This window comes from Parus major, chromosome 6, assembly GCF_001522545.3.
Source record: "Parus major isolate Abel chromosome 6, Parus_major1.1, whole genome shotgun sequence".
Classification (NCBI taxonomy): Eukaryota; Metazoa; Chordata; class Aves; order Passeriformes; family Paridae; genus Parus; species Parus major.
Window position 1 is genome coordinate 26,512,446 of NC_031775.1, and position 26,151 is coordinate 26,538,596.

Here is a 26,151-nt window from a genome sequence, read left to right on the forward strand (position 1 = left end):
CTGAATATGAGATTCTGTGTCTGCACCAAGCTTTAAAGAAATTTTTTACAAGGGACTAAAACTAAATTACTAACTTTTGTACAGTCAAGCCATAATTTTTGTTTCCAATATGTGATACTTTTCCCAAACTCCAGAATGAAGTTTTCAATTCACCGCTGCAAATTTTCGCTTGCTTTCAGAAACATATAAATATTTTAAAAAGAGCTGATTGGAAACAAAACCAGAAGATGCATATTAATGATGCAAGAAACAGCCTAGTGCAAAAGACTATGTCAATCCAGAACAAAAAACCAGGTAGAAAACAAGACATTTAAAATACACAACAATTTTTCAATCCTAAACTTCCATTTCTAAGAGAAAGAAGCGTGTCACTGCACCACTGAGTGGCATATTAAAGAAATAATATTTTTGCATGTGTTTGTAATGCAGTTGCCCTTACCAGGTCTGTGGAAATGCTGGGGGGAACGTGACATGGTGGGGGTGTAGCTGTGCCGACTGTAGACGGGAGAGTTGATGGAGCCCTGGCTGGTAGACCTGTGAATCATGCGGTCCCGAACGTCCTGGTAGCCCTGCAGGACAGAGGCATCCACTGATTAATGTAAATGCACAGAACACATTTTTAGCAGCACTTAACTTCCATGGATCTGAAGGCATCAGCAGAAGCGACTGAAATAGCAGCATCCCTTAAGCTTTCAAGCTACTTCATTAGCACTGCTCTCCAAGGATCTGCTCCAACCCATTTTTATAGTCAGAATTCAGTCTTGGAAAGTTCCAAATCCACCTGTAATTTCTATTAAACTATAATAATCCTAGATTTTCCCACATACCCTGACTCCAAAAAGGAAGCTGCATCCAGAGCATGTGTGTCCTGCAGTGTCCTACACAAGACACACGACCTGACCATCAGTGAGCTAACTTAGAGACCAGCAAGAATTCAATAGCTGCAGCACAGAACTGTCTGTGGCTAAATTCACCGTGTGTCACCAGCTGCATCAGCAGGCATTTATATCCAAACCAGATTCCCCATATGCATCTGAAAACATGACACCTTGTAGAGCAAAATTCAGTGTACTTGGACTCCTGAGGGTAAATAAAGCCAATAAAAGAAACAAACAAAAAACCTCAAAACAAACAACACCCTTATCCCCCCACTCCTCCATGAAGCAAACTAAGCCAGGACAAAGAGGAAAGGACTGATTAATGCATGAAGACTTACAAGAAATTTTATAGTCTCTTAATTTTTAACTAGTAGCAATAAGTACAACTTTTATGTTGCAAATAAGCAGCAGGACAATGCAATGATAATGGCTCTACAAGAGCATCTGTTGTATCCTGACAAATGACTTCCCAACTCTTTCATGTTATTATGATGTTCAAATTAACTCCGCTGGAACAGCAAAACCAAACCAGACCATAGTTATCTTTTCTTCAAGACAAAACTGCAAATGTTTCAGTAGCAAACATGGGTTATTATTCAGATGCTTAGAGCAGCATTTTATATCCTGTAAATCCTGCAGCTCTCGAGATCTGAATCTGCCTGTGCCACAAGGAGCAGGAATGTACCAGAAGTGACACCTGCTGGAAAAAGGGCTCTGCTTTATAGACAGCAAGAGGGAGGAGTGGCAGCTCCAGTTTCTGTACAATCTCTCAAGAAGAACTTCACGTTTTCTTCTTAGAAATATTTTTTGTTAAGTTTCAGCATTGAGAAAACATGCCTGTGTGGTAAACAGTTGGATCTGACTGACAACAAACCCAATGCCTGCACTGCCTTGAGGGAATGATTCTAATCACAGTAGGACACTGTCCCCAAATCTTCCACCGAACTTACTTCTGCAGAAGGGGTAGGTGATAATGTCCTTGGAGACTGCAAAGACATAAAAAATAAGGTTATGAAATATCATTGCATATGCTGGGCTAGAAAATGGTAATCTACACATTGCTGCAGATGTTCTGACGTATGACAATGTAAAGTGGCAATGCAGAAATTACTGAGGCCATTCTGGCACTGGAACCAGCTTTTTCCACATGGCTCAGGGACTGGTCTGTAAATCATTGATGTTTAAAGTTTCTGGGAGAATCTTTATAAGCATGATTAATTCAGTCAAGTATCATGCAAAATCATCTTAGTCATCTAATCATTGTGGTAATTAAAACACAGCTGTAAAGATCAAAATCAGAAAGAGTTATTAATTTAATAACCATGCCTGTCATGAAGAAATCCTTAAAATGGAAATCAAAGTAAATAAACTTAACTCAGAGTTTTGCATGGAAAATCAAAATGCAGAATATCTTTCAGGATGAAGCATCTTTTCCCTCCAACACACACACTGGCAAAAATTTGCTTCTCCCCAGGGCCTTACATTTCATACCCTTGCAAAGGAGCACGTAGTTGTCATCAGCATTTCTTTGATATGACCTCCTTTAGATCTCTGTGTTCCTCTATGGTTACGTAAGGAGAACAGACAGGAATTACAAGCATTTGTATTGAAAGAACTGCACAGAGGCCAGTGGGCAGAAATATGCACAATATTATGAAAAGTTTCTGTAACACAGATAGGGAAACTGAGGCAAGAAATACCTTTAGAAGAAACAAATTATTATGCATATGCTGATGTTTCAAACAAGAATAAAGGCTATGTGTAATTACCAGTTACGTGCTCTCCAACCACCAGACAATTTGAAGTTGGGAGATCAGGTTTTAATTATTTCCTTTGTGCACAAAACTCCAATATTATTTGTCATAATAAATTGGGAAAGAGATTATGCTTTTAATTAAGACCACAATTATAGACTGATATAGTTATTAAGATAATATCTCAGAACCAAAACTGCTGATTCTTGTCTAACTACTACACTAATGTACAGCAGCAGTAGTGTAAAATGCACAGAGTGTCTGGTAACAAAATATCCAGCTGGTAAATATCCATAAATTTTGGATTGAGAGATTATTCACTCTCATGGAGCTGGTGACACTGGGAATGCTAAGTATCCAAACAAAGGAGCAACATTTTTTATTGGATACAGGACATCTCCTTTCCATCTTTAGCAGCTTCCATAAAGCTGCTAAAGACTGCTTTTGCTACTTTCCATCAAAGCCTTGAAAGTCTTTTACATTCATATTTTCCTAATTCCTATCCTCTAACAGCAGCAGCTGTAAAAACCTTGCTCCACATGAAACATGCCATACACAGTGCTTTGGAACAACATTCTCTACAAAAACTGAGAGCTAACCTAAAACTTTCAATAGGAATGAAAAAAACACATGTTGTGACGTGCATTCCCATGTTTTTCTGCTAGCAATTCATGTGTTACTCTAAATAAATGCATTTCTATCATCTGCTGGGGTTACCTGGATGCTGAGGTAATGGCTATAGTGAAAGGCAGTCATAGGAATCTAAGACTGGGAAGGCAGCCCAGAAAATAGCATGCTGAATCCAGGTGTTTTTCCTTTCATGTACTTTTGCCCCATCACTAGCTGGCACCATCTCATTGCCTTTTGGGAAATGGAACCTCGCTCTGCAGCCAAGTCCCTGTTTTATCATGCACAGGTGAACTGTCAGATCTCAAACTCTGAGCCTGCCAAGGAACATTGGGTTCTCCAGGTATTTCAAAACCTGGTCTATCCCAGAAGGCCACACTATGATCAGTTTGAAACACACTGTACAGGCAACTGAGGAAATCACCTCCATTCCAAAACAGCAAGACAGTAGAAATACAGTGATAATTCCAGATGAGGAAGGGGAAGGGAAAGAGGAAAGGGAAGGGGAAGAGGGCTCATCAGACCAAGCTTTTTCTACTGTAATAGGCTCAGTTCTCTATTGCTTTGAAATCTGAGAGTCTGCTCTGATACCTGAAGTCACACAGATCACTCTGTCATCTGGGAAATTCCTCCTAAGTTTTACAGGTGTCATTCTGCAACGTAAGTTTCAGCATTTCACACTGATACCACTTTAGCTGTCTTTGAACTACCAGGTAGGATCCCTGCTCCATTTTGAAGCATGTTTCATGTTAGAAAATAAAATCCTTTTTTCATTTCATGTCTGCTCATTAAGTGAAAGGTGTTTCAGAGCATTTAGTGCTTTCAACAAACAGAATACTTGAAATAAAGGACATAAAGTGCTGCTTCTCGGTATATACCTAACAAAAGTTGGAGCTGCAAAAGGGCCACTTCATAAGGCTGCTGCTCCCAGGGCAGAAGCGACAGGTCCTGAAGAGCAGCTGGCGGTTTCTGTAACTTTCTCCGTGTGCAGCAGATTTCCGCTCAGCTCTGTGTCCAAGGCAGCCCGCGCTCCACGAGAGGGCGCCGGGAGCGCGCGGGACCGAGCGAGCGGGAGAGCGCCCGGGAGCGCGCCCGGCACCGGCAGCGCGGCCCCGCGGCTCTGCCCGCTGCCGTGCTGGGTTAAAATGGATCGATTTCTTGTAGCCCATTCCCTAGAATTACCTCTTGTGTCCACCTCTGGATTAACTTTTTATTGGGTTAACTTTGGTGCCTCTTGCGCATCTCCCCTTGTACACCCAAAATTCTTTCTTTGCTGAGACCAGTGATTTTTTTTTCTTTGTAAATCATGGTGAGGGGGCATGTCTAATCTACAATCATAAACTGAGGGTCACCTGCTATTTAACACCATCACATACACATCCCTTACAAAGAGAATGCAGGATAAATCACTGTCTGTACTACTAAACGTGCCACCTTCTTTGCTTTTTAAAGATGATGGGGACTGATGTACGTTTTACCAAGATTGCTGTCACTCCATTACCACAACACAAACACAGGGTAAGGGATCACTCCACCCCAATGGGCTTGTGTTCTCATTAGGGCAAGGGAAGGGACGAGAAACAGATACAAAGAGGTGAGGTAACTTGCCCAAGGTGACAGAAGTCAGCAGTAGCACTGGGTTAAAACCCAAGATCTTCTGAAAAGAAGGTGAGAGCCCCTTCTGTTTCCAGAACAAATTTCTGTAGTCACTAGAAATTAACTGAATTTAATACTGGTGATAATATGGTGTAAGAAAACCCTGAAGGCTTTTGCTTATTCCCAGAACAACCATAAAAAGCAGACAACTTACACCATATTGCTTTATCAGCTCCCAAAATACTGCTTTGTCGGTAAGAAGCTTCCCTTTAAGGATTAACATAAAGTTCACTTTCTCTGGTGAGATTAGTTCCCCCTGTGTAACTAACAAGAGACATGTTTGTAGCAGGTTTTGTGGAATGGGTCAGGCCTGTTGGAACTGGTCAGAGGTCACCACTCCATCTCAGTGGTTTTGAACCAGATGCCAGCTGGATTCACTACCAACATAAATTGGAGGGGAGAAATTCTGTAATGTTCTGACCTGTTAATCTCTTATTTTATTCCTGAACTGAATTTCCAATTCATGATTTAAAAACCTAACTCTATAAAACATTAAAGAACAAAGAAGAAAAAAATGATGCAGTTCTGACCTGCTGGAGGGCAGAACACTGATAAGAAAGTAGATTATCTGTCACACTGATCTGGTCATCTACAGACCACTGGTGCCTGAATGATTTACTGCAATTCTTTCTTCTTGAATTTATCTTCATACTCAATTCAGTTACAGTCAGTATGGTCGCTGAGATTGCAGTGGTAAATCCATTTCCACGTCCATTTAGATCTGCATTCAGGAAGTCTGATTCACAGACAGATGGTATTACATGACAAAACCTGCTTCACAGACTGCACTGGAATCATGTAAATAGTAATTGCAGCTATGGAAATTCACCTGAGAAACCTGGGGACCGACAATCTGAAAGATACCTTCACATGCAAGTTTACAAAAATAAATGACATAGCTTTTTCTTGTTGCTGCCTGATACAAGAATCCTTTCAAAACGTCAGCAGGTTAAAATGTGAGGCAGGTATTTCTATAACACAATAAACCTGCTTTCCCAGGTGGAAGAGCACTTCATCCTGACACAATTTTATCCAGTATGTCTGGCCAAGTGCTCTGGAGATATATATATATTTTCCTTCAGTATCTGTGCGATAAGTATCCTGCTGCTCTTAGTCCATAGACTATCATGGTATTCCTCCCATTCCCTTGTGAATATTGGTGCTCCACAGCACAGCAGCACACTGGCTTTTGCCTCACGTTCTGGACCTGGCCATTCCCAAAGATTAGGATATCCGTGGGAGTTATGAGGAAGCACACAGAGACAGCCTGCAAGCCTCTCCCCTGGTGTTAATGTAAGTGGCTAATCCTGCATTTCCGTGAGTGTTCCCAGTACCCCCAGATCAGACAGACACAAAGCAGAGTGAACAGCAGCAGCAACGACCTCCAGGAGTGCCAATGGGAAGCGAAGCAGGCTGTGGATGCAGTGCACAGTGGAATGAGGTGCTGGTGGGTCATTACCTCTCCAAGACTCTGTCTCTCCTGTCTGTCCTCGTAGGCGGAGGTGTAGAATGGCTCATAAGTAATTAGGTCTGGACGTTCAATGTCATAAATGGCCTTGACTTTGGGAATGGCTGCTAAATCCTTGTAATCAAGGATTTCATTGTCTACTTTTGCCTAAAGGTCAAAGACAGAAGATAAATTAACTTACACAAATGCACTGGCAATTTCTGTTGTATACAATTCATGATTTTGTGTATTTGTTGTCACACTGTTGCTATGGAAACCCCTTTTTGGCACCCTACACGTGGAGTGAATGCTTCTTGTTCCTCTCCAGCAGGCCTCCTCTGCAGCAGCTCACAGTGCTTTCTCTTCTTTTGGGGAAGAAAGAACATGGCATATATAGATCTAATTACAAAAGTTTTTTATCCCCAGTAATGAGCTGGAAACTTCAGCTCTGCCAATGACTCACTTTGTGGCCTCAGGCAAGTATTTTCACCTTTCTGCTCTTGTTTTCCCATATGTAAAATGGGTGAAAACATCAATTTAGTTTGCAGATTACAGAGATTACAAAAGGATTTCATGCTAAAGACCACAGACAGATACTCAATTTATAACTGTGCACACAAGAGGAAACAGAACTTATTGGAAGGGAATAAAAAGACAAGGAGGACTGTCAGGACTGGGTATCCAAACTCCCAAATAAAATAATTACATTGCATTCATCACTCATCCTATGCCCAAGCTTCTGACTAAGGCATCTGCTCCTTACCAACTACAGGGTGCAAACATGGACTATTTTTTCCACTAAGATTGCAAGGAGATCTTGACTAATTAAAAAATAGAAGTAGGAAATACATTCCCAAGTCAGCTGCACCCATTACAGGGAGATAGAAAGAGGCCTTACATTTAGTTTAGATAACTAACATCTTTCTTTACTTACAGTAAGACTTTAAATAAATCATCATACATTTTTACCTACCTTACATAAATACATTGATGACAAAAATGGAAAGAGGATATTCAAATTGTTTTTAAACACTTCTACAAGATACTTTATTCATAGTAGATTGCATAAGGAAACTTACATTCAGTTCTGTTCTTTCTGAGTGATAGCACCTAATAATTTCAGATTAATATGCATTTTCCTTTGCAAGCCCTTTAACAACCACTGGTCTTGGTGGTTCTTATGCAATGCCTTAAACTAGAAACAATACAAAACCTTTCTTGCTAGAGAAGCAAAATTTGAAATATTTAGGACATTCAGTCTCTACAAATAGACTCAAATCTCTTTAACTTTTAATTACCAGATACAAAAACATACCTTAAGCCATTTTAATTCTTACAATATCTATCTATAACAGTATATGTTATTTCTATAGTATTTTTATCACTTTGTTAATGAGGTGCAAATATGTCTGGATACTCTTAATCCAATATAAATTATTACAGATATTTTTGTAGACCCCAATCGAGGCTGCCATGTTGCTCTACAGATGGTGATTTGAGCAGCAATTAATTTTCATAAGCTACAGTTTATGAAGTTGATATTACCCACAGAATGGCAGTTCTCCAGGACATGCTTTGTCTTTTGATATCTGCAGTGTCAACACTTTTCATATATCAGCTTATTTTTGTGGTTGTTGAAATGCATAGAACTAGAGTTTAATTCAGGACGTGAGATTTGTAATTTTGTACATTTTTTCTGCCTTATTATAAATTTAACTGCAAAATTTCCGTGGTTTACTCTACATTTTCATCTATATAATCTCAAGGTAAAAGATAAAGATAAAACCAGTAATTTATCATTATGCCTAATAATGTTTTTTTCCTAAATTAAAAATACCTTTCCTTCACAATCAAAGAAATCTGATTTCTGACTTGGAAGGTGTTGGATCAGCCAGGCTTCTTTTAGTGTAGCTGACCCTGCTCCCCACATTTCCCAAGTGAAGAGAGAAGAACTCTCAAAAATTGTGTATCAAAGTGCACAGATCTCCTCACAAAATCCTTACAAAGTCAAATGACCCCTCTGCCCTCTGTCTCTCTTCACACCACCAAATGACATCAAAAGTTTTACTGTACCTTTCCCAAGAGAAATGTGACCTGGAAAAGGCCTACCCTGCTCTTGAAATCCTGTAGCTATAAAAGCTACATGGCCAAGCTTTTAACAATTTAAGCACTAAAATAAAGCATCAGTATAAAAGTGATTTATTTCAGCATGAGTGGTTCATGTGCAAGCAAAGACTCAGCACCTTATCCATCAGAAGGAATACTTACATAGATAGTGTGGCCTGGAGAGCCAGGTATACTGGAACCTGGTCTGGAATAAATGCTCTCTGATGATGTTCTTGTAGGCTGAAAAACAAAAGGGAACTTTTGAGAGCAATCTGAAGCCATTAATGCTGGCAATTTTAAGTGAAGAATTCTGCATACATCTTGAAAATAACTGAATTTAGGAAAAATGTCAACACAAATGCAAGCATTCTGGCAAATTCCACAATCTTGTGAGGCAAGTGGGGTTTTTTTGGGCTTTTTTGGTTTTTTTTTTTGGTAGAGGAAGGAGTGGTGTGAGAGGGGAAGAGGTTTTCTAAATCATACAGTGTAAAAGACTAGACTGACAACAATAATGAACAAAATCAAACAACACCTGCCAGAGACTCTGTAGAAGCCATACAAAGAACCATCCAGGATAGTCCTGCTGGTCTCTTTAGCAACACGTTAGTTCACAAACCACTGCAGGGATCAGCAGTCCAGCAGACAAAACTGTTGTGAGGAGCACAGCACACACGTTATCTCTTTCCAGGTGTTCAATCCCTGGATTTCCATCAGGAATGAAGTCAGCAGAACTGAATTCAGCTTTCCTAAGTAAAAGAACCTGAAATCCTTTGCTTGGAGCTGTTCCCTACATCTGCAGCACAACCAAGATGCAGTAAGGAAGTCAGATGTTGGTTGCAATGTCACGATTCCCCATATGCCAAATCCATGATGTTTAATGACAATAAAACACTCTTGTCCATACAAAGCCAGTGCTGCTACATTTATCAGACTTTCCAACACTTTTTCAGGACTAAATAGACACTAATGCCCTGGAGGAATTTCTGTGAGAGAAAACAAAACAACCGATGACCAAGATGTGGGGATCCTGAAAATCTGATGCATTTGAAAAGTATATTTGATCAAAAGTCACCCTGGTTATTTTGATGATTACTCCTAAATTTGGCACGCAGCAGATGCACAAAGGTAGTCAACCATATCCCAACTGCAACTGAGAAACCATGAACAATTTTTGCTCCTACCAAATCCCATCACAAAACTTCATGTCAGCACATGAATCTGATGACACCAGTGCAGTTGGATACTTCAAAGTCACTTGAAATCCTGGAAAGCAGTCCTTACCTCATCAGCTTGTGACATTAGGTCCCCTGGACTAAGGGACCTTCAGGCACATCTGGAGAGAAACGAGGCCTGACAGCCTGGCTCATTGTTTCTCAGGAAATATTGGAGTGAACACAAAAAGGCTACTGGACCTATCTTACCTCTCAGCATACATTTCCTGATGGAACCCTTCAAGTGACCCCAGAGACTTTCTACTTTTAAGTTCAAAGCCAGCGACACTATTGGAACCATCTGTATACAAAATGCTGAAGACTAGTCATGGATTATACAGCAAGCTTTCTCTGAACTTCACTTTTGAAAATCAAGTCACCACATTCAGGGAGGGTGAGAGAAGCAAAAGGCTTTGGGTATGTTCCACCAAAAAATGTAAGATTCAGATCAAACAGAGAGCAGATGTAGCTGTGGACTGACACAGTCACAAATCCTCTCCAGAGCATGTTTGAAAACACTTTCTCAGCTGGACCTTTACATGTTTCTTTTCTTTTCTCTCTGTAGCTGCAAATTCCTACATCTCAAAAGGGAACAGAAATTCCTCATCTGCCCTTAAGCTCCTCCCAAACCAAAAAACCCAACAACAAGCACTTGTTTCATGGAAATGTTACAAGAATTGAGCTGGAAAATCTGGCTGCTGTTGAGAAACACTTTATTCCCCCTTCCATTCTTTCATTTCACTCTGTTTGAGTGGAGACACATGTAACGTGTTGCTGCAGTTACTATGGAAAACAATTGTTTTCATTACAACATAGGGAACAGTATTAAGTACTTGAGGTACTATTAGGGGTGTCTCTGTTACCTCTGGTTTTTGGCAGACATACTTTGAGAGTTTTGTCTGCTCAATTTTCCCTGTTGTAGGAAAACAAGTGTTACAGGCAGTTATGGCTTATTCCCATCTGGCAGACCCTTTGGATCCTTTATAATTGCCTCAGAAAACAAGAAATTCTCAGTCCTCACTCCAGCTCCTTAGTTTCATCTCTTGGTGTCACTGCTGAAAAACCTTTCCATTTAAGGAAAAGTCACTTGTTTTTATCACTTCAGTGAATTTACTAAATAAAGTTAGACACCTTAAGAAGATTGTTTCAGCCATATCCTGGTAATAACTTTCTTAGGTGCTCCTAACCCCGGAGTACAGGAGGAATTGTCAGATGGACTGGCAAGTTGTAGCACCTGTTCTTCATTTCCTCACTGTGTTTCTGTTCCAAGTTCCTCTTCACTATCCCATTAACAAGGCCACGAGCCAGAAATGACACCCTTTAAACCAGTTTTCTATTTTCTGTTATTCTTTCTGTGTACATAAATTTTATCTTCTGCCTACTGCAAAGCTCCCCACTGCCTGGGCAGGACGTGCTGCTGCCAGCCACAGCCCAAGCACACTCTGCTCCTTTCCTGAGGAGCTGAATCCAAGCAGACCTGCTCCTCTAGCAGCTCCCAGTCCTGTACTTTGCTTATGTCTAAACATACCCCTGAACACAGTGCATGAAAAAGGACTCGTACATCTACTCTTACCCTTCCTGCCTCACTTTGCCCTATTTCTTATTTTGAGTTACACAGGCTGTTTCCATCACAGATGGCTCTTTCCTACCCTGCTTCTTCCCATATGGTCTGGAATCCTTCACAGCTTTGCACTTTCGCCTAAAGACAATTGCATTGCATTTAAGAACATTTATGCTGCTTGCTTTAACAAACATACACCAAAGACTCCTAGATAAAAGCTGCTCCTCTGGCATACTTTTAGTTGCTATGGTTGGCTCCTCTCCTAAGAGGCCAATAAAGGCTCCTGTTTGAAAATCTGTGACCTGGTATGGCTGTTATTAGATTGAATGTTACACTTTCATCCCTGACCCTGAGTAACACCATTGTGACTCTGTATCTTAAACAGGTGGCAGGAGACACTCTGGAGGTCAAGTTCTCTATAGATGTAACTGCACTGGGGTGTAAATTCCACCTTAGCGAGGAGCTGATCAGAGCACAGCTAAAACAGGAATATGGGCTGGCCTTGATGTATCCTTTAACACTGGAGATGACACGAGTGCATCTCTTTCACAGGTTATTTAAAGAAAACAGGTGAAGAAAGAGGACACAATCTTTAATATGAATGCAATAATTTGGAGGTATTTACTTCCATCACAATAATCCTGTGACAGACATTCTACACTCCCAGCAACAAAACAAGTTAAGCTGCCTCAATCCTTCTACAAAGAGATCTGAAAAAAAAATTATATGATTGTTCTTTTCCTTGAAAGGAATCAAATACAGCTTTTTATAAAGGCACCACTGTGTAGAGAAATGTAAAGGAAATTTCTATGAAGAGATAATTTATTTTTTTTTTCTTTTCTGGTGATACATGGCTTCTCCACATTTTCTGAGAGTAGGAGAATCATCTTTTTTTTTTCTTTCCTCTTCCACACAAATGGATGTAAAAGTAAATATATCAATATAGGATGTCTGCACCAAATACAAAAAGTCTATGAAATATATGAAAAAAAAATCAATAGAAATTCAGTCAAGAAAAATTCATGCATGTCATTAAAGGAGCCAAAGGAAAAAACAGATCACAAAGCATCTAAAGTACTTGCAAGGCTTCTCATATTTCCCACTTTATCACAGACTTCTTATTTTTATGTTTTTGTTCTTCATTCCATGCATTTACCTTCAACACAAAAGTTCTTTACCAGTTTCATTTGCAGATTGATGGAGATAATACCAACTGTCATGCTCATCCTCTAATTCTCACCGTGAATTGAGTGCTCAATTATTCTATCACCCATGCAGATACCCCAAACTGATTAACTTGATATTTCAGTATTAGACTACAAAGCTTAAGATGTTCATCTGCATTTACCCCTGTTTGTCATGTCATCATGCATGGTACACCATCTAAATAAATAACTTCTCAAAAAAAAAAAAAATAAAAAATCCCCGCTAGAGCCATTCACATCATCCCAGTGCTGCTACAATGTGGTGGCTCCGGCATTCTCAAGTACAGATGTTCAGCATCATGCTCTGTAAAAACTTACAGGTGCAGGCAACCAGATCAAAACTGATCCCAAGAACATCTGGCCAAATGGATGCACTATCGTTTTACAAAGGCATCGTCACCATTTACAGTACCTGCCTTAATTTTTTGATAGAGTTCATTATGCAAGGCGGTGATAATAGCTGCAGAAGAATGAATATGTTTTCACTTAATAACATTTAACATTATAGCATAAGAAAATTCTCTAAACCTCAGAAGCTACTTTAAGTGAAGCATATTTATAAATAAACTAATAGAAGATTAGGATGGAATTTCTTATACTGGGCAGACTTAGCAACAGTAAGGGATTTGACTTTCTCAGTACAACACTTTTTTCCCTGACTGCCTGCTCTATCAATTGCAAGGTTTTACAGTTGATTAGGATTTGGAACCAGGGCTCATAAAATATAGATTTCCTATGGATTTCCTTAATTTTCAATGGCTGACCAACAAAGTCCCTCAATGTCAGCATTCCTTGTGCCTCTCTGCTGTACCCTTCTCCTTACAAGGAGTTTCCTTCAAATGCATGCATTCCTTATTTGTCCACACTAAATATGCATCAAGACAAAACTAGTGAACAGGTTTAGTTCAAACTCACACAGACACAGATATTATTGGTTACAACTAATTTTTCTTTCCTTTCTGGACACAAAGGCCAGAAGGGAGAATGAATTTTCAGCACATAATCACTGAAGGTATGTTGGTACCCAACAAACTTCTACAATACTACTCATGCAAACTTAGCCTTCATCAAGAGTAAGTTAAGTGGGAAGAACAAGAAAATAAAGTGGGAAGTCCAGAACACACTGAATTCAACACAAGCTTTCAGAGAATTCAGAGGATTTCACCCTACTGTTTTCTAACTACCATTTTCATGTAGATTCAAGCCTTCGGCCCACTTTTATAACAACAGCAATGACAGTACTTTTGTGTCTACTCTGTAGAAAAAGACATGAAGCCAAAATCTGCCTTGAGTTACACTCTGTAGAATCACCATGTAAATCTAAACAGAATTTAATACTGACCAAATTTACACAAGAGGATATTCATCTGACCTTAAGCTATTTGTATCCTACACAGTCTACAAAGCAAGAAGGAGGACATAGCTTTATTTTAACATGGGCTGCTCCTATTTTGCCTTGCATATATTTCTAATACATTGATTAGGATTTGGGCTCTTAATCCTGAGGCTCCTGGATTTCAACACTGGAAACTCAGACTAATTTATGTTAAGCTGAATGCAAAAAGTCACTACACTGGCCTAAAAGATGAGTGAATGGTCCTACAGCTTGCTGTTCTCAGAGTCCATGATTTTATCCCATAAAGCCTAGGACTGAAGAGACACTGTTCTCCTTAGGAGCACTGCTAACACTTATTTATGCTGCATTTTCTTGATACACAGACCTGTAGCTAACAGCAAGAGGCGTTAAGTGCATTAAGTAACTAAACCATTGTGTAGGACAAAGGGTAAAGGGCTTGCATTAACCCCCACTGAATCACAGAATTAGATTCCACTGCCTAACCCCATCCTGCAGGCTGGATCTCCCACAGACACCCTGCCCTGGCTGACATTTGACTGCATCTACCCTGCAATGAGAGATGTGAAGGCTGCACAAACCAAAACCAAGGAAATCCAGTGGCATGGACTCTGCCTGCTGCCAGCCTGTGCCAGCCCTGCCCCAGCACCCTCTGACCTCATCACCAGGTGAAAACTACCTCAGGTGCACCTGCACAGCCACACATCCCATGGCAGACACCAACAAATAAACACTGCCCTGACAGAGAAGAAATGGAATTGGGTGGTGTTTGTAGGTGCAAAGCAAACTCATTAAAATCTGAAAGTAGAAAGCTACTCCAGAGCCAAGTGGACAGAGAGGACCTAGCAACTCACATGTGGCTGTGCACCAGACTAGAGAGGCAAATGCTTGCAGGCAGCACATAGAATATATCCAAACCTGGGATTTTTAAAACATTTTCTCAACTAAAGTATTCATGGATAGTTGGTCAATAGATATAAAAAAGGAAGTGACTTAACTGATGGCTTTTTTTTTTTTTCTTTCTAACAACCTAAGTCATTATTCATGGAAAACTATTTCTTTTTAATCATTACTTTAAAGTCAGATATTTTTCACCATTTTCATTTGCTCCATATTTGCACTCAAATTTTTTGTATCAGAAGGAAAACTTTCTGGAATACTGGAAGACCAATACTACAGCCCCCAAAAGCTCATCTGAATCTAAAATAAAGAAGTTAATTGTAAGCATTTCATTAAACAAAATAAAAAAAAATGTGAGAATTATCAAGCAACACTGAAACAAGTGATGCAAAATACAGCGTCAGTGCCCATGGTGGCAAGTGATAGCAGGAAAGCTGTGTGGCAGGAGTAGTAGCAAGCTCAGCAAATGACAGTAATGAAGAATCTTCTCAGTAAAGAAGATCATTATCAACACTATGAAAACACAACAGCAAACCTCTGCAGAGCGTGGCCTGCGCAGAACCAGACTCTTTGGATAAAAGAACTCAGATGAGGAATGCTGTCATGAAACACAAAAGGGAAAAATGAGTGAAAAGGAAAGCAGTTTCCCCAGTTCAGTGGTTAAGCTCTTTTTTTCAATCAAGTTATTATCATTTACTTGTGTTATGGTATCTGTTACTGACCGCTGCAGAATCATGAACAGCCAGACAGTTGTAAATAAACACCTAAACAATATATATTTTTATAACACTCATATGGTTGCTTTGTTTTCTGCTTGTTTTGTCTTTGTAAACTTCCACAAATATCCGTGGGGAAAAGATCTAAAGCAACCATTGCTTTTATGAACTCCCTCTCAGATCTTGACCAGCTCAAATGCTGGTTAGTTTATATCACAATTCAGTTACTGCGAGAAAACAGAACTTGCTGAAAGCTTCTGAAGTTACTTCAGTGATAAACAGGTTTTTGTTTTGCTTTCTTCCATAGGGAAAGAAAACCCAGCAAGCAAATAGGCAATGGCACTGGCTTTTTGCAGAACCACCAGAAAATCTAGGCCTGACTCTGAATAAAAAACTGAAATTCAGTCAAAGTATCAAAGATCCAGATTTAGTGCTGACATGCTCAAATAGCACATAGTTCCCCCCGTTTTGTTTGTTTCTGTACCTACCTGTTTGCTACTGCCTTCATTTGGGTCAACAGGATGAAGCACGTGTCAAAATCATCAAAGTGAATTCCAGCTGATTTAAGAATAAAGTTCTAACTTTGCACCAGAGTACACAGAGACTATCTATGATGTACCATAGGAGCTAAAAATGGTGCATCCCAGCCAGCTTCAGTATGGTGCACTTATCAATGCCTTTTAAGGACCTTTTAAACCTCTGCACCAAAGGTCTCCTCCAGGAGTGTGGTGCTGCTGGACAGCTGTGCTGTCACATTGCTCAGATGCTCCCTCAATTTGCCTTCTTCAGCTTCACTTCCTCTTCCTGCAAGAGCTCACTTGGGCAAAGCCCTGCAGGTGAGTAAATCCACTTACTTCGCTCACTTCAGTTAAAATTAGCTGAGGAGGGAGAATACTGACAAAAAGGGAGATACTTGAAGAGGACTACAGCCATTTCCATGGGGAGTGGAAACAAGCCAACTGACTTATAAGGTCAGCTGGAGAAGGCTAATAAGGACCACATTGTAGTCAGGAGTGCTTTGATAAAACTCCTGGGTCCAAGTGAAAGGGAGCTATTGTACTGCAACCAAGTACTATGAAGGCACAAGCATTCTGACACTTAAGCATGGCCAAAATACTGTCTTACATTCAAACTGTTAAATGAGGAAGAAAATCCAGTCTGGCATAATTTTCCATTTCCTTAGAAAAAGTCAGGACAGAACAATGTCAGAATGCTAGATGGTACCTGCACTGAGGTTTGGCCATTCTAGACCACATGCCCATCTAGGGCCAGTTATGTTTTTGCCCACACTAACATGAACTCTTCTCAACAGGAATTTATCTGCACATTACCTATGACAATAATAAATTCTCTGTGGGGGATGTTTTACAGACCAGTAGTAGAATAATACATTTATTACTAGAATAAATGCAAAAGGATGTGGCTTCCTGTGCATGAGACCCACACAGAATACAACCCACAGGATGTCTTAGGTATCTTCATACCAGTACCTCTTAGTTTCCTTATCTGAAAGACAATTTATTCATTTGCAGTCTCTAATATTCATATCCTGTTAAATTACCAAAATTCAAGAGACCAAAACTGAGACATCAAAAAGAGAAAATTGTCCAGAGGATGAATCAGTGAATAAGGGCTTAGAATTGCCTGGTTCATGCAAAAAGCCAGGCTCTAGCATTTATCAGTGCAGCATTATTGTCATAGAGGATTTGACACAGAAAGTTTGTCTGAATATGCTGATGTAACTCCAAGGGTAACTGTGGCTCTTTTTGGCATTAAATCAGGATAACTTTAGTTTGAGGCTTACTTGGATAGCAAAGAAAGAAGTGTTCATCTTTTCTAAATGCTGCAAATAACCACACAGAACAGGGGATAACTATAGAGCAATTACACAGATGTGCAAAACCACTAAAATATATGATAGCATTTGCCCTGTTCATATCTTCTCCTTAAGAATCTCTCTCACAACAATTGAGATATGAAATGAAGTGTCTTAGATACTTGGCCACGTCTGTATGTCAGTAAATGACACTATCTTTAAGGCAGTGCACTGAGACAGGTATGTGAAGGTGGTAAGCCTAAAAATCAGAGCAATACCTCTGAAGTGCCTCCACTGTATATTCTGCCAGAGTTGTGACAGCTATGTGAAAGAAACATGGAAAAAGTCACTCTTTTAAAAACAACATTCAATTATTGTGTGTGCAAAATGTACGGTGTGTCATTGAGCCATGAATTCAGCTTACCCGGAGCTTCTCTTCAGTCTTAGTGGATTGCTTACAGTCGGGATGCCAGACAGTGGAACCTGGGGGAGGAGAAACACATCTTCATTCAGAGCAAAGCAGATGACTTCTGCTCATGACAAGTCAGTTATTAAAGAAAATCTCTTCATTGCATCAGATGCTGAATCTGTATGAACTATGAAAGTAATTCAGATTAAAGTCTAGCTCATGGGAAATAAAAGGGAAACACAAAAAAATATTCAATTCCTTGGTATATCTACAGCAGCTTTGTCCTGAGGCTGCCAAAGCACTTTGCACACATTCTTAATTAAAACTCCAGCAGCCTCAAGCAGCAACAAGGTCAGTGAGCACCAGGTGGAGAGACTGAAAGAGGAAGGGTTCCTCTGGCAGGATGGAGGGTAAGAGCAAAGGAACTGGGCCACGGTTACCTGATCTGTTCTCCCCTTATGTACTGCCCTGCACATAAAAAGGAAGTTCTGATTGTAAGTCCATTGAGCAACAGGTGTCATACACAGTTACTGTAAAGTGCTACTCAGATCACATCTTCCCTCATGCAAAAGGAAAAGCAAAATTAAAACATTCACAGTGCAAAAGCCAGGACTGTGTGACCCACTGGCAGTGGGTGAGAGGCCAGGGTGGCAGCTGGTGCAAAGCTGCACATGGGAGAGCCTCTCCCTTGGTCCCAGCACACTGTACCTGCCATTGGCACACACAGCACTTCCACCTGGCATATTCCAGCTCTACATCCTACTAAAAAAGTCAAGTCCTCTGCTGCTTGTTTCCCAAAATATGAGATTCTTTCTTGTGCTGTGAAGTAGGAATATCCTGCTGTCCTCAAGGACTGAGCGATGTCAGGGGCAAGAAGCATTTCCATCCCATTTCAGCTGTCCTTTGAAACAGAATGTAAACTGTGGTCACTGCTGGAAAGCTGCTGGCAGGTATTGGCCAAGATAAATGGAGCAAAAACCGACACTGATTTTTAACACTGACTGCAGCTGCAGTCAAATTCATCCTTCATTCCAGTCACCACAAAGCCAATCCAGAGCCCTGGCCATCTGCAGGGGGGAACATCACCGCTTCACTCTGTCCACAAAGAAACCAAACAGAGCTAAGTCCAGGTCTCCTGCTGGTGACTATTAGCTCAAAAGCGGCCAGAGGAAACCCCACCCTCAGAGAACAGGAGAAGGATGGGTCAGGCCCCTGGAAACTTTCTTGTAACAAGCCCTTACACGGCTTGGTGCAGAAGATCAGCAGGAATCATTTCACTTCCCAGCAGTACACAGCAGAGTCATCATCAGGAGACAGGAGAGAACACTGTGACTCTGGAGCAAGGGTCTGAGGTGTTTGGCTGTGAGTCTAAGCCGAGGAAGAAGAAACTGTGCATTTGGCAGAGGGAAACCATCAGACAACAGGGAGAAGTGCACTGAGAGCCTTCTCTAAACAAACAGCAGCCTCAGAGCCAGGACCCCACAGAGCCTGCGAGATCAGGAGGGAGCCGTGCCCTGTCCATGCAGGAGGAAGAGAGTTCAGGTTGTAAGGCTGTAAGTTCATGTTAAAAGAAGTGATCTGAGTAGTACTCCTCTGAATATGACACCTATTGCTCAAGGGTGAACTAAGAAGATTTTAGTTTAAGTCTCAAGTCCAGCTGTGAGCTTCCTTCCTCAATGGCCCTGAAAAACATAATCCCTGTTCCTCTGTACCTCACTGTTAGATTAATGGCAGGAGATTATGATCTTAGGAGTCTTCCCAACCTTAACAATTCCATGATTCTTTTCTGTTAAACTTTCCCTACAATCAAAGAGAAAGCTATCACTGCATTTTGGGCAGTATTTATCACAAACTGGCACAATCTAGGGACACCCTGTGAAAATGCTGGAAATGAACAAGAAATGCAGGAACATGGATGTCATTTTCATGGTGAAACCTAGCTAAGGGTTGTGGGTTTCCTTTCACAAAATGATAAGAGATTTGAAAGATGCGATATTTAAAAATCAGGGCAGGCTTAAGTAGTTAAATGTACATATTTTTCATGATCTTGAACTCCAAACCTATGTTTTGTAGATACTATCCATCCAAACATGTCAATCTATTTTGAAATGCTTGCAAGGGTACAAATTCCCAAACTGCATCACTCCTCTCTTTTACTACTGGAAACAGTTCAGCAAATTGTGATTATTTCCATTCTTAATGTATGTTTGTTTGCTCACCTGGCAAACACCAACTAGCATGCTCATTTATTCAGCTTTATACTTTGCACATATCATTATTTCAACATCAGCATCCCTGTAAATACTGGGTAATCCTAGCTCAGCAACAGCCTTGTGAGGCAGCCCATAAAATAATGTATTACCAGGAAGCCAATGGGAAAGAGAAAGTTTTTGATGCTGCTTCTTTTTCATTTTCATGTGCTGGAGCAGTGCCAAGCCAGAGTGTTTCTGCTGGCATTGTTCCAACCATCCTTAACATAGAAAGCCCCAAGATAGCTTGTTTGTCCATGTTCTCCTTTTGCAGGTTTCCCACACATTTCTAATACAAGTTTCTACCACAGTCCTGCCAGGCTTCTCTATTATACAAAGCAATGCCAAGACAGTGTTTTCATATTCTAGGGAGAGGACAATTAGAAGTGAGATGGAAGCCACCTATTTTCATGTATTTTATCAACAATGTGATTTTTGTTCTAGCTTTATTGTTGTGGTGTTGTATTTCTATTTTGGAGAAATGCTTGGAATGCTGTTATTCTGCACCCTAGGGTCAGTGATTTGGATGGAGTCAGGATATGCTGTTCAACTGAGAGCTTTGCACAAGAAAGGCTTTTAGGTCCTCACACTTACAAGCACGCTGAATTCAGCAAGGAAAGCTTTGGCAGGACAGTCTGGAGCACACTCAGCAATTACATTATTTAGTCAGAAAACATCTTGTGAACAATAAAGCAATGCAATTTGAGGTGCTCCTCCCCTGAGACGGACTGAGCACAAGGAACATTGATTCATAACCACAGAAAGAGAAATGCACTAAGAAGAGAACAGCAGATCAAGCTGCTGCCAGGTTTCTCTCCTCTCCCCTTCCCTATCACCTGAACTTGTCCAGGACAAACTCCAGCCTAGTTTAAGTAGAAGTCATACCTTCTGTCATTGATCTGCAGAAATTTACACCAAAGCCTGCTCAATTAACCCAAAGTCCCACTCTCTGCTAGACTGGTGCAAATGACAGCAGTTGGAAATGGTTGTTATTAATTAACGATGGCAAAGGATGATCTGATGCTCATTTTGAACTTTGCCTGTACTTTATCATACCATCATGTGAGGAAACTAAGATTTGCCAGGTGCTTTCAAGTTAGTCTTTCCAATTTGCCATCAGGAAGCAGCACCTCCCACCCAGCCCTCTTCCAGCCTCTCCTTGCTCCTGCCAAGCAGAGCTGCTACACAACTTCACACTCTGTTCTGGGCACAGCTGGAATAAGATGACTGAGGTATAAGGTCAGGGAGAGATGAGAGAGAGGGACTGCAAGGAAGGACAAACCACAAAATAAAACAAGTTATCTTTAAAAGAATGCCTTAACAGTATTATCTTATTTTGGAACTCCTCCAGTAAGAACCTCTCTTCAGGATCTCAAGAAATGGCTGTGACCACACTTTTATAATTTTTTTGCTATTCTTCTACATTCCTTTCAAGTACATCAAGTTTTCTAATTTAAGTCCCATGTATAAAATCCCAACATGTGTCTGCCTTATTCATTTTTATTTCTGGCTTACATAAATGGGTATTATGCATCCTTCCACAAACAGTAATACTACAGCAAGTAATAAAATAACTTAATAATTATACCACCCTCTCAGAGAGTAGGTGGGAGTCAGATCAAAGATACAATCTTTCCAATCAAAGAAAAGAGCATACTCTTTCTTATGTGAAAAGATCATGAAAAAAACAATAATTGGGAGTGTGAGACTGTTAACAAGAAAAGGCAGATGAAAATAAACATACAAGAAATCGGTGACTAACGTAAGATATAAAAATTAACTACATAGGAATAAAAAGAGATGTGACCAGATAAAAGGGAAGTAGGCAAGGGAAATAAATATAATTAAGAACTGGAAGAGACACTCTGTCAATGTGCATGAGGAATGAGGTCTACATGGTTCAAAACAAATTCAGTGCAGCTTCTGAAGATCTTCCCTTGCCTTTTACAGTTTGGAATGTGGTCCAGAATAGCACAGAAACTGATCAGCAGAAATCAGGGGCAATCCCTTCACTTTGTCTGGTATCTCATGCACCACTCTGGGGCTAAACTATCCATGAGATGTCGAATTCAGAGGCAGCCTAATAAATTTCATTTTTTAGCAAGCACAGGCTGCCTCAGAGAGGGTGCAGAGTCCCTGCAAAGTCACAGTTATGGCCACCTAATAAAGCAAAAGGGTATCAAGTGAAAAAAATACAAGAACACTATTAAGGACAGGAGGACTATAGTCCTCCTTGGACATATTGCATGGGTTTATAAATTCTTGAGGTCTATGACAGAAAAATCACAATGTCTGATTTTCTTGTTTTGGAATGGAGACATCCTTACCTTGCAGATACATTTCTTCTCCTTCTGTGAACATTTGGTTGCATCTGCTGCATCGTGCACAGCTGGGATGATAATGCTTGTCACCTGCCTAAACAAAAACAAAGAAAGAACATTTTGGTGACAAATGCATTGAACTGCTTTCTGAGCACTCATTATTTGCTGACTGACCATTGCCCTTTTTCTTCTAGTTCACCTGTTTTGATACAGCAGTGCCCTCATGATGTGACAGCAGCACTGAGAATGTAAGCTCTGCCACGCTGCTTCAGCCCTGAGGTCTATCCTGCCCTCAACAGAGGCCAGCAGTGACTGCTTGGGAAAAACTCCATATGAGAAAAGACAACACAGAGCATCCCTTCCTCTTCACACCTTCCCATTCAAGTAATCAGCATCTTCCTGGATAGCAGCTACATCATAAGGTACCTGTTCTCCTTGATTTGACAAACATCCTCTTAAATTATCATCTACCTAACAGTCCAAGGCAATGAATGTCACACTGCAGTTAATTTGTGTAAACCTGCTGCCTCCTCGTTTTGCCAAACATCTTTTCTCAATTGCTCCATTGTTATGGAAGGATTTAGTCAATCAATGAGTTTTCAACTTGCCATTTCATTCCTTGGCCTTCTTCCCTACACTCCTGATATGGGTATTAGTATAGAGAGTTTTCTAGAGCCACTTGTGGGCCCATTAATTTAATTCCCAAATGCCTGACTTCAGAAGCTACACCAGCACAGACAGCCTGGGCTGAATTGGAACTACTGATGTAAAGGTCCTAAATACCCTAGATCCTGTTACCCAAATCCAAATCCACTGAGTCATACAGTCTCTTAAATACATTGATACCCATAATAAGTAAAGCTGATCAGATTTCAGGCCTCTGAGGACAGGAAAAATCAAGGCATAAATATTAATGCGATTTCTTCTCCTTAGGAGGCCAAAACAATCAATACATTAGCTTCCTCACATCATAAACTAAGCACAAAATGTCCACATCAGGCTTCTAAATAGAAAAATATTTAAAGCTAGAAAATGACCGTTCATAATGACAAGTAAAGAATTCTAAAATTCTTGCAATTTGTATCTAGCTTTCCAAACAAATTAACCTCAAGTCCTTTGTCACAAATATTCCCCATTCACTGAGATGCTATATGCATGAAATATCTGTTTACTCTATAGCTGACTTGTAAAATGTCATCAAAACCATCTCCTACCTCACTATACTATAAGACTGAAACGTTACTAAATCCAACCTTTCATTTTGTCTGTTGAGAAGAATAACAACATTTTTTTGGTTTGACATTCATTACAGAGGCTTTTTATTTAAACATATTTATATAAGAAGATGAAGTACATGGATTTAAGTACCTGACTACCAGAAGATCAGCTTTACCACCCAGCCCTTCTACAGGTGAATTTTCAGCATTCATTTTTAATAACTCCCATCCAGGAATTTCAGCAATACAAGGCCAGAGAAGAGGACTCAGTGTGATGTTAGTTTGGTTATACATTTCACTGTTCAGCTGCCAAAAGCCTGCACTTCTCCTAATCAGATCTTGTATTTACTGTTGATTCTTGCACTTCAGGGGCAAAATCCACCAAAGGGAGAGTAATGGGATTTAAAAATGCAGTTTTAGTAAAGCAGATTTAAAGCTATCAGGCAAAACAGGGTCTCTGTTAAAAGGGAAAATGAGGAGTCACTACAAAATATGTTCACTGGAAGAAGAAAAGCTAATGAGGGAGAAAACTGATGATTGACTTGCAGCAACAAAGCCAATATTAAACTAAGAAAGAAAATGAGTTAGTACTAATTTTCAGCCATTTTCATTACTGGCTGCCTTCTTCATCTCTGATTCTCCCTAGCAATTATTTAACCTCTGAGGCATTCCATTAGTTTCATTCAAGACTGGAATTTATAGGATAAAGAAATCCAGAATTCATCACATTATTATGCATAAACCTGTGGCTTCTCTAAAGTTTTGTCTTCCTGGAAAAACTTCGGATAAGCTACTATCAAGGGAATATAGCTCAAACCATGTACACTTGCCTCTTCCAAACACCCAAAGGGATCGATTTCAAGTTTATCAGGTTTCTCCCTGAGATTGAAACAACTGGCCAAATTTTAGCCTGGTGTGAGTGATGATGAATGAACACCACACCCCAGATAACACAACCCTGCAAGTCGAAGTGAGAACACACCCTGCATTGGAGAGGTTTTGGGGAAGTCACATACCAGAGCAGCTGCTCTTGTTAAACACTTCCAAAACAGTTTATTGAGTTTTCTGCCTCTGTAATATTTCTACAATTCATGAGTGGGATCCTTCCTACAGCAGATATTTGCTGGAAAACATTCTGAATCTCAAGTAATTCAGGAGTCATCTTGCTATGCCTGACTTGCTGTGATCATCTGGGAAAACAGTTGCTAAAAGTCATTTATAATGTAGGAGGACGAACATCTACAAGTCAATGAAATATTCACACTTTCTAGACATCAGCTTTTGCCCTTTCAGGGCTCCTAAACCCCCATTCAGTAAGTTCAGTGTGCAGCTTTCCAGGACCTCATGCTACTGTGCTGCACATTGAAAGGTTTGCATCTCAATCCTCATGGCAACAACAGGTAAAATTGATTAAGTGCACATTTGTTCCAAACATCCTTAAGTCAAGGTGAGAAAAGGTTAAAGGCTCTTCTCACTGTGCTGAATTCTCCTCACCCCTTCCAGGTCACATCCAGAAATCCTCTGCAGTTCTCAGTGCCATGCAGCTGCTGGGATCTGATCTATCATACTGCTTGTGGTCCCTTCTGAATGATTTCACTTTCGTTGTCAGGACTATCCAAACCATAAAGCACAAACTGTGACCCATATCTCAGAGTACTGTCCCTAAAATAATATGGCACAAGCTAAATTAATTGCTGTAAATACCTTGGTTTGCTTAGGTAGATGTACTAAAAGCAACCAAAATAATATTTAACATTTTTACTTCAAATTCTTAAATGGAATTGAATTAATTAACAGCAATTTATTGTCAAATGAAATATTAAACCTGTGTGTTGCTGTCACTGCCTATAAAGTCTCTGTTAAATTATCAGACTCTCGCATGTGCTTTAAAAGCAAAGAACATAAGTTATCAATTAATGACAACATACAACCTCTTCTAACTTGCCTATTTATCTTCTACCCACATTGAGAAATCTGAAATAGGTTCTCAGATAAAATCCCATTTAAGCACAGCAAACAGTAAGAATTAAATTTTAAAAAGCAGAAGTACATTCTCATTTACCAAATACTTCCAGAGCTTTAGATCTGCAGAGTGAAGAAACAGCGATCAAAGGAATTCTACAACCATAATTATAAATGTAGATAAATGAATGCTAAATTTGAGTAGCTTTCTATGGCTCTGCAAATCCCACTGATAACTGACTAATCAAAGATATAAGAGTTTTAGTTATTTTCTATATACTACAGACATATATATATATACTGTCCACAATATGCACATTATATGCATGAATGAAATAGATACATTATTTTAGATATTATTAAGGATCTATTTATTCTGGTAATTTCAAGACCTAAACTGGAATCAAGTCTGTATCAACACTGACCTTCAGTTTCCCAGTCTACAAAGCAAGTTAAATTACATTTAATGTCTTACATAAAATACTTTGGAGATACACTACCAAGGAAAACCATTATAGAAATGTATTCTTCATAACCAGTCTTAAAAATAAATTCATGTAATCACATCTCTAATGCTTGTGAAGGACAGCTGGAGGCTCAGTGAACAGGATTCATGGATGATGGACTACACAGGGAGCTGGATGTGTTTATTCTGCAGAGGACATGTCCCAAGTACCATGAGCAAAAGTATAAATTCTGTTACATATTATAACACCAACACCTATCACAATAGTTGACAATAAGAAACCACATTTTTCATAC

At 39.9% G+C, this 26,151-nt stretch overlaps 1 protein-coding gene across 20 annotated transcripts in view; it reads right to left on the reverse strand.

Moving 5' to 3' along the window:
* The window catches only part of ABLIM1 (actin binding LIM protein 1), a 192,517-nt gene that overhangs the window by 28,663 nt on the left and 137,703 nt on the right, over positions 1 to 26,151 (reverse strand). For 12 of the 20 annotated variants that reach the window (XM_015633086.3, XM_015633102.3, XM_015633099.2 and 9 more), the window contains exons 7-13: positions 22,217 to 22,304; positions 17,656 to 17,714; positions 15,235 to 15,297; positions 8,631 to 8,708; positions 6,375 to 6,530; positions 1,829 to 1,864; positions 440 to 569 (exon numbers count right to left, since the gene is read on the reverse strand). In XM_015633086.3, the coding sequence (XP_015488572.1) occupies positions 440 to 569; positions 1,829 to 1,864; positions 6,375 to 6,530; positions 8,631 to 8,708; positions 15,235 to 15,297; positions 17,656 to 17,714; positions 22,217 to 22,304 (610 nt within the window). The remainder of the gene's footprint in view (positions 1 to 439; positions 570 to 1,828; positions 1,865 to 6,374; positions 6,531 to 8,630; positions 8,709 to 15,234; positions 15,298 to 17,655; positions 17,715 to 22,216; positions 22,305 to 26,151) is intronic. The other 8 variants (XM_015633107.3, XM_019007246.2, XM_015633100.3 and 5 more) reach the window with 3 other exon arrangements.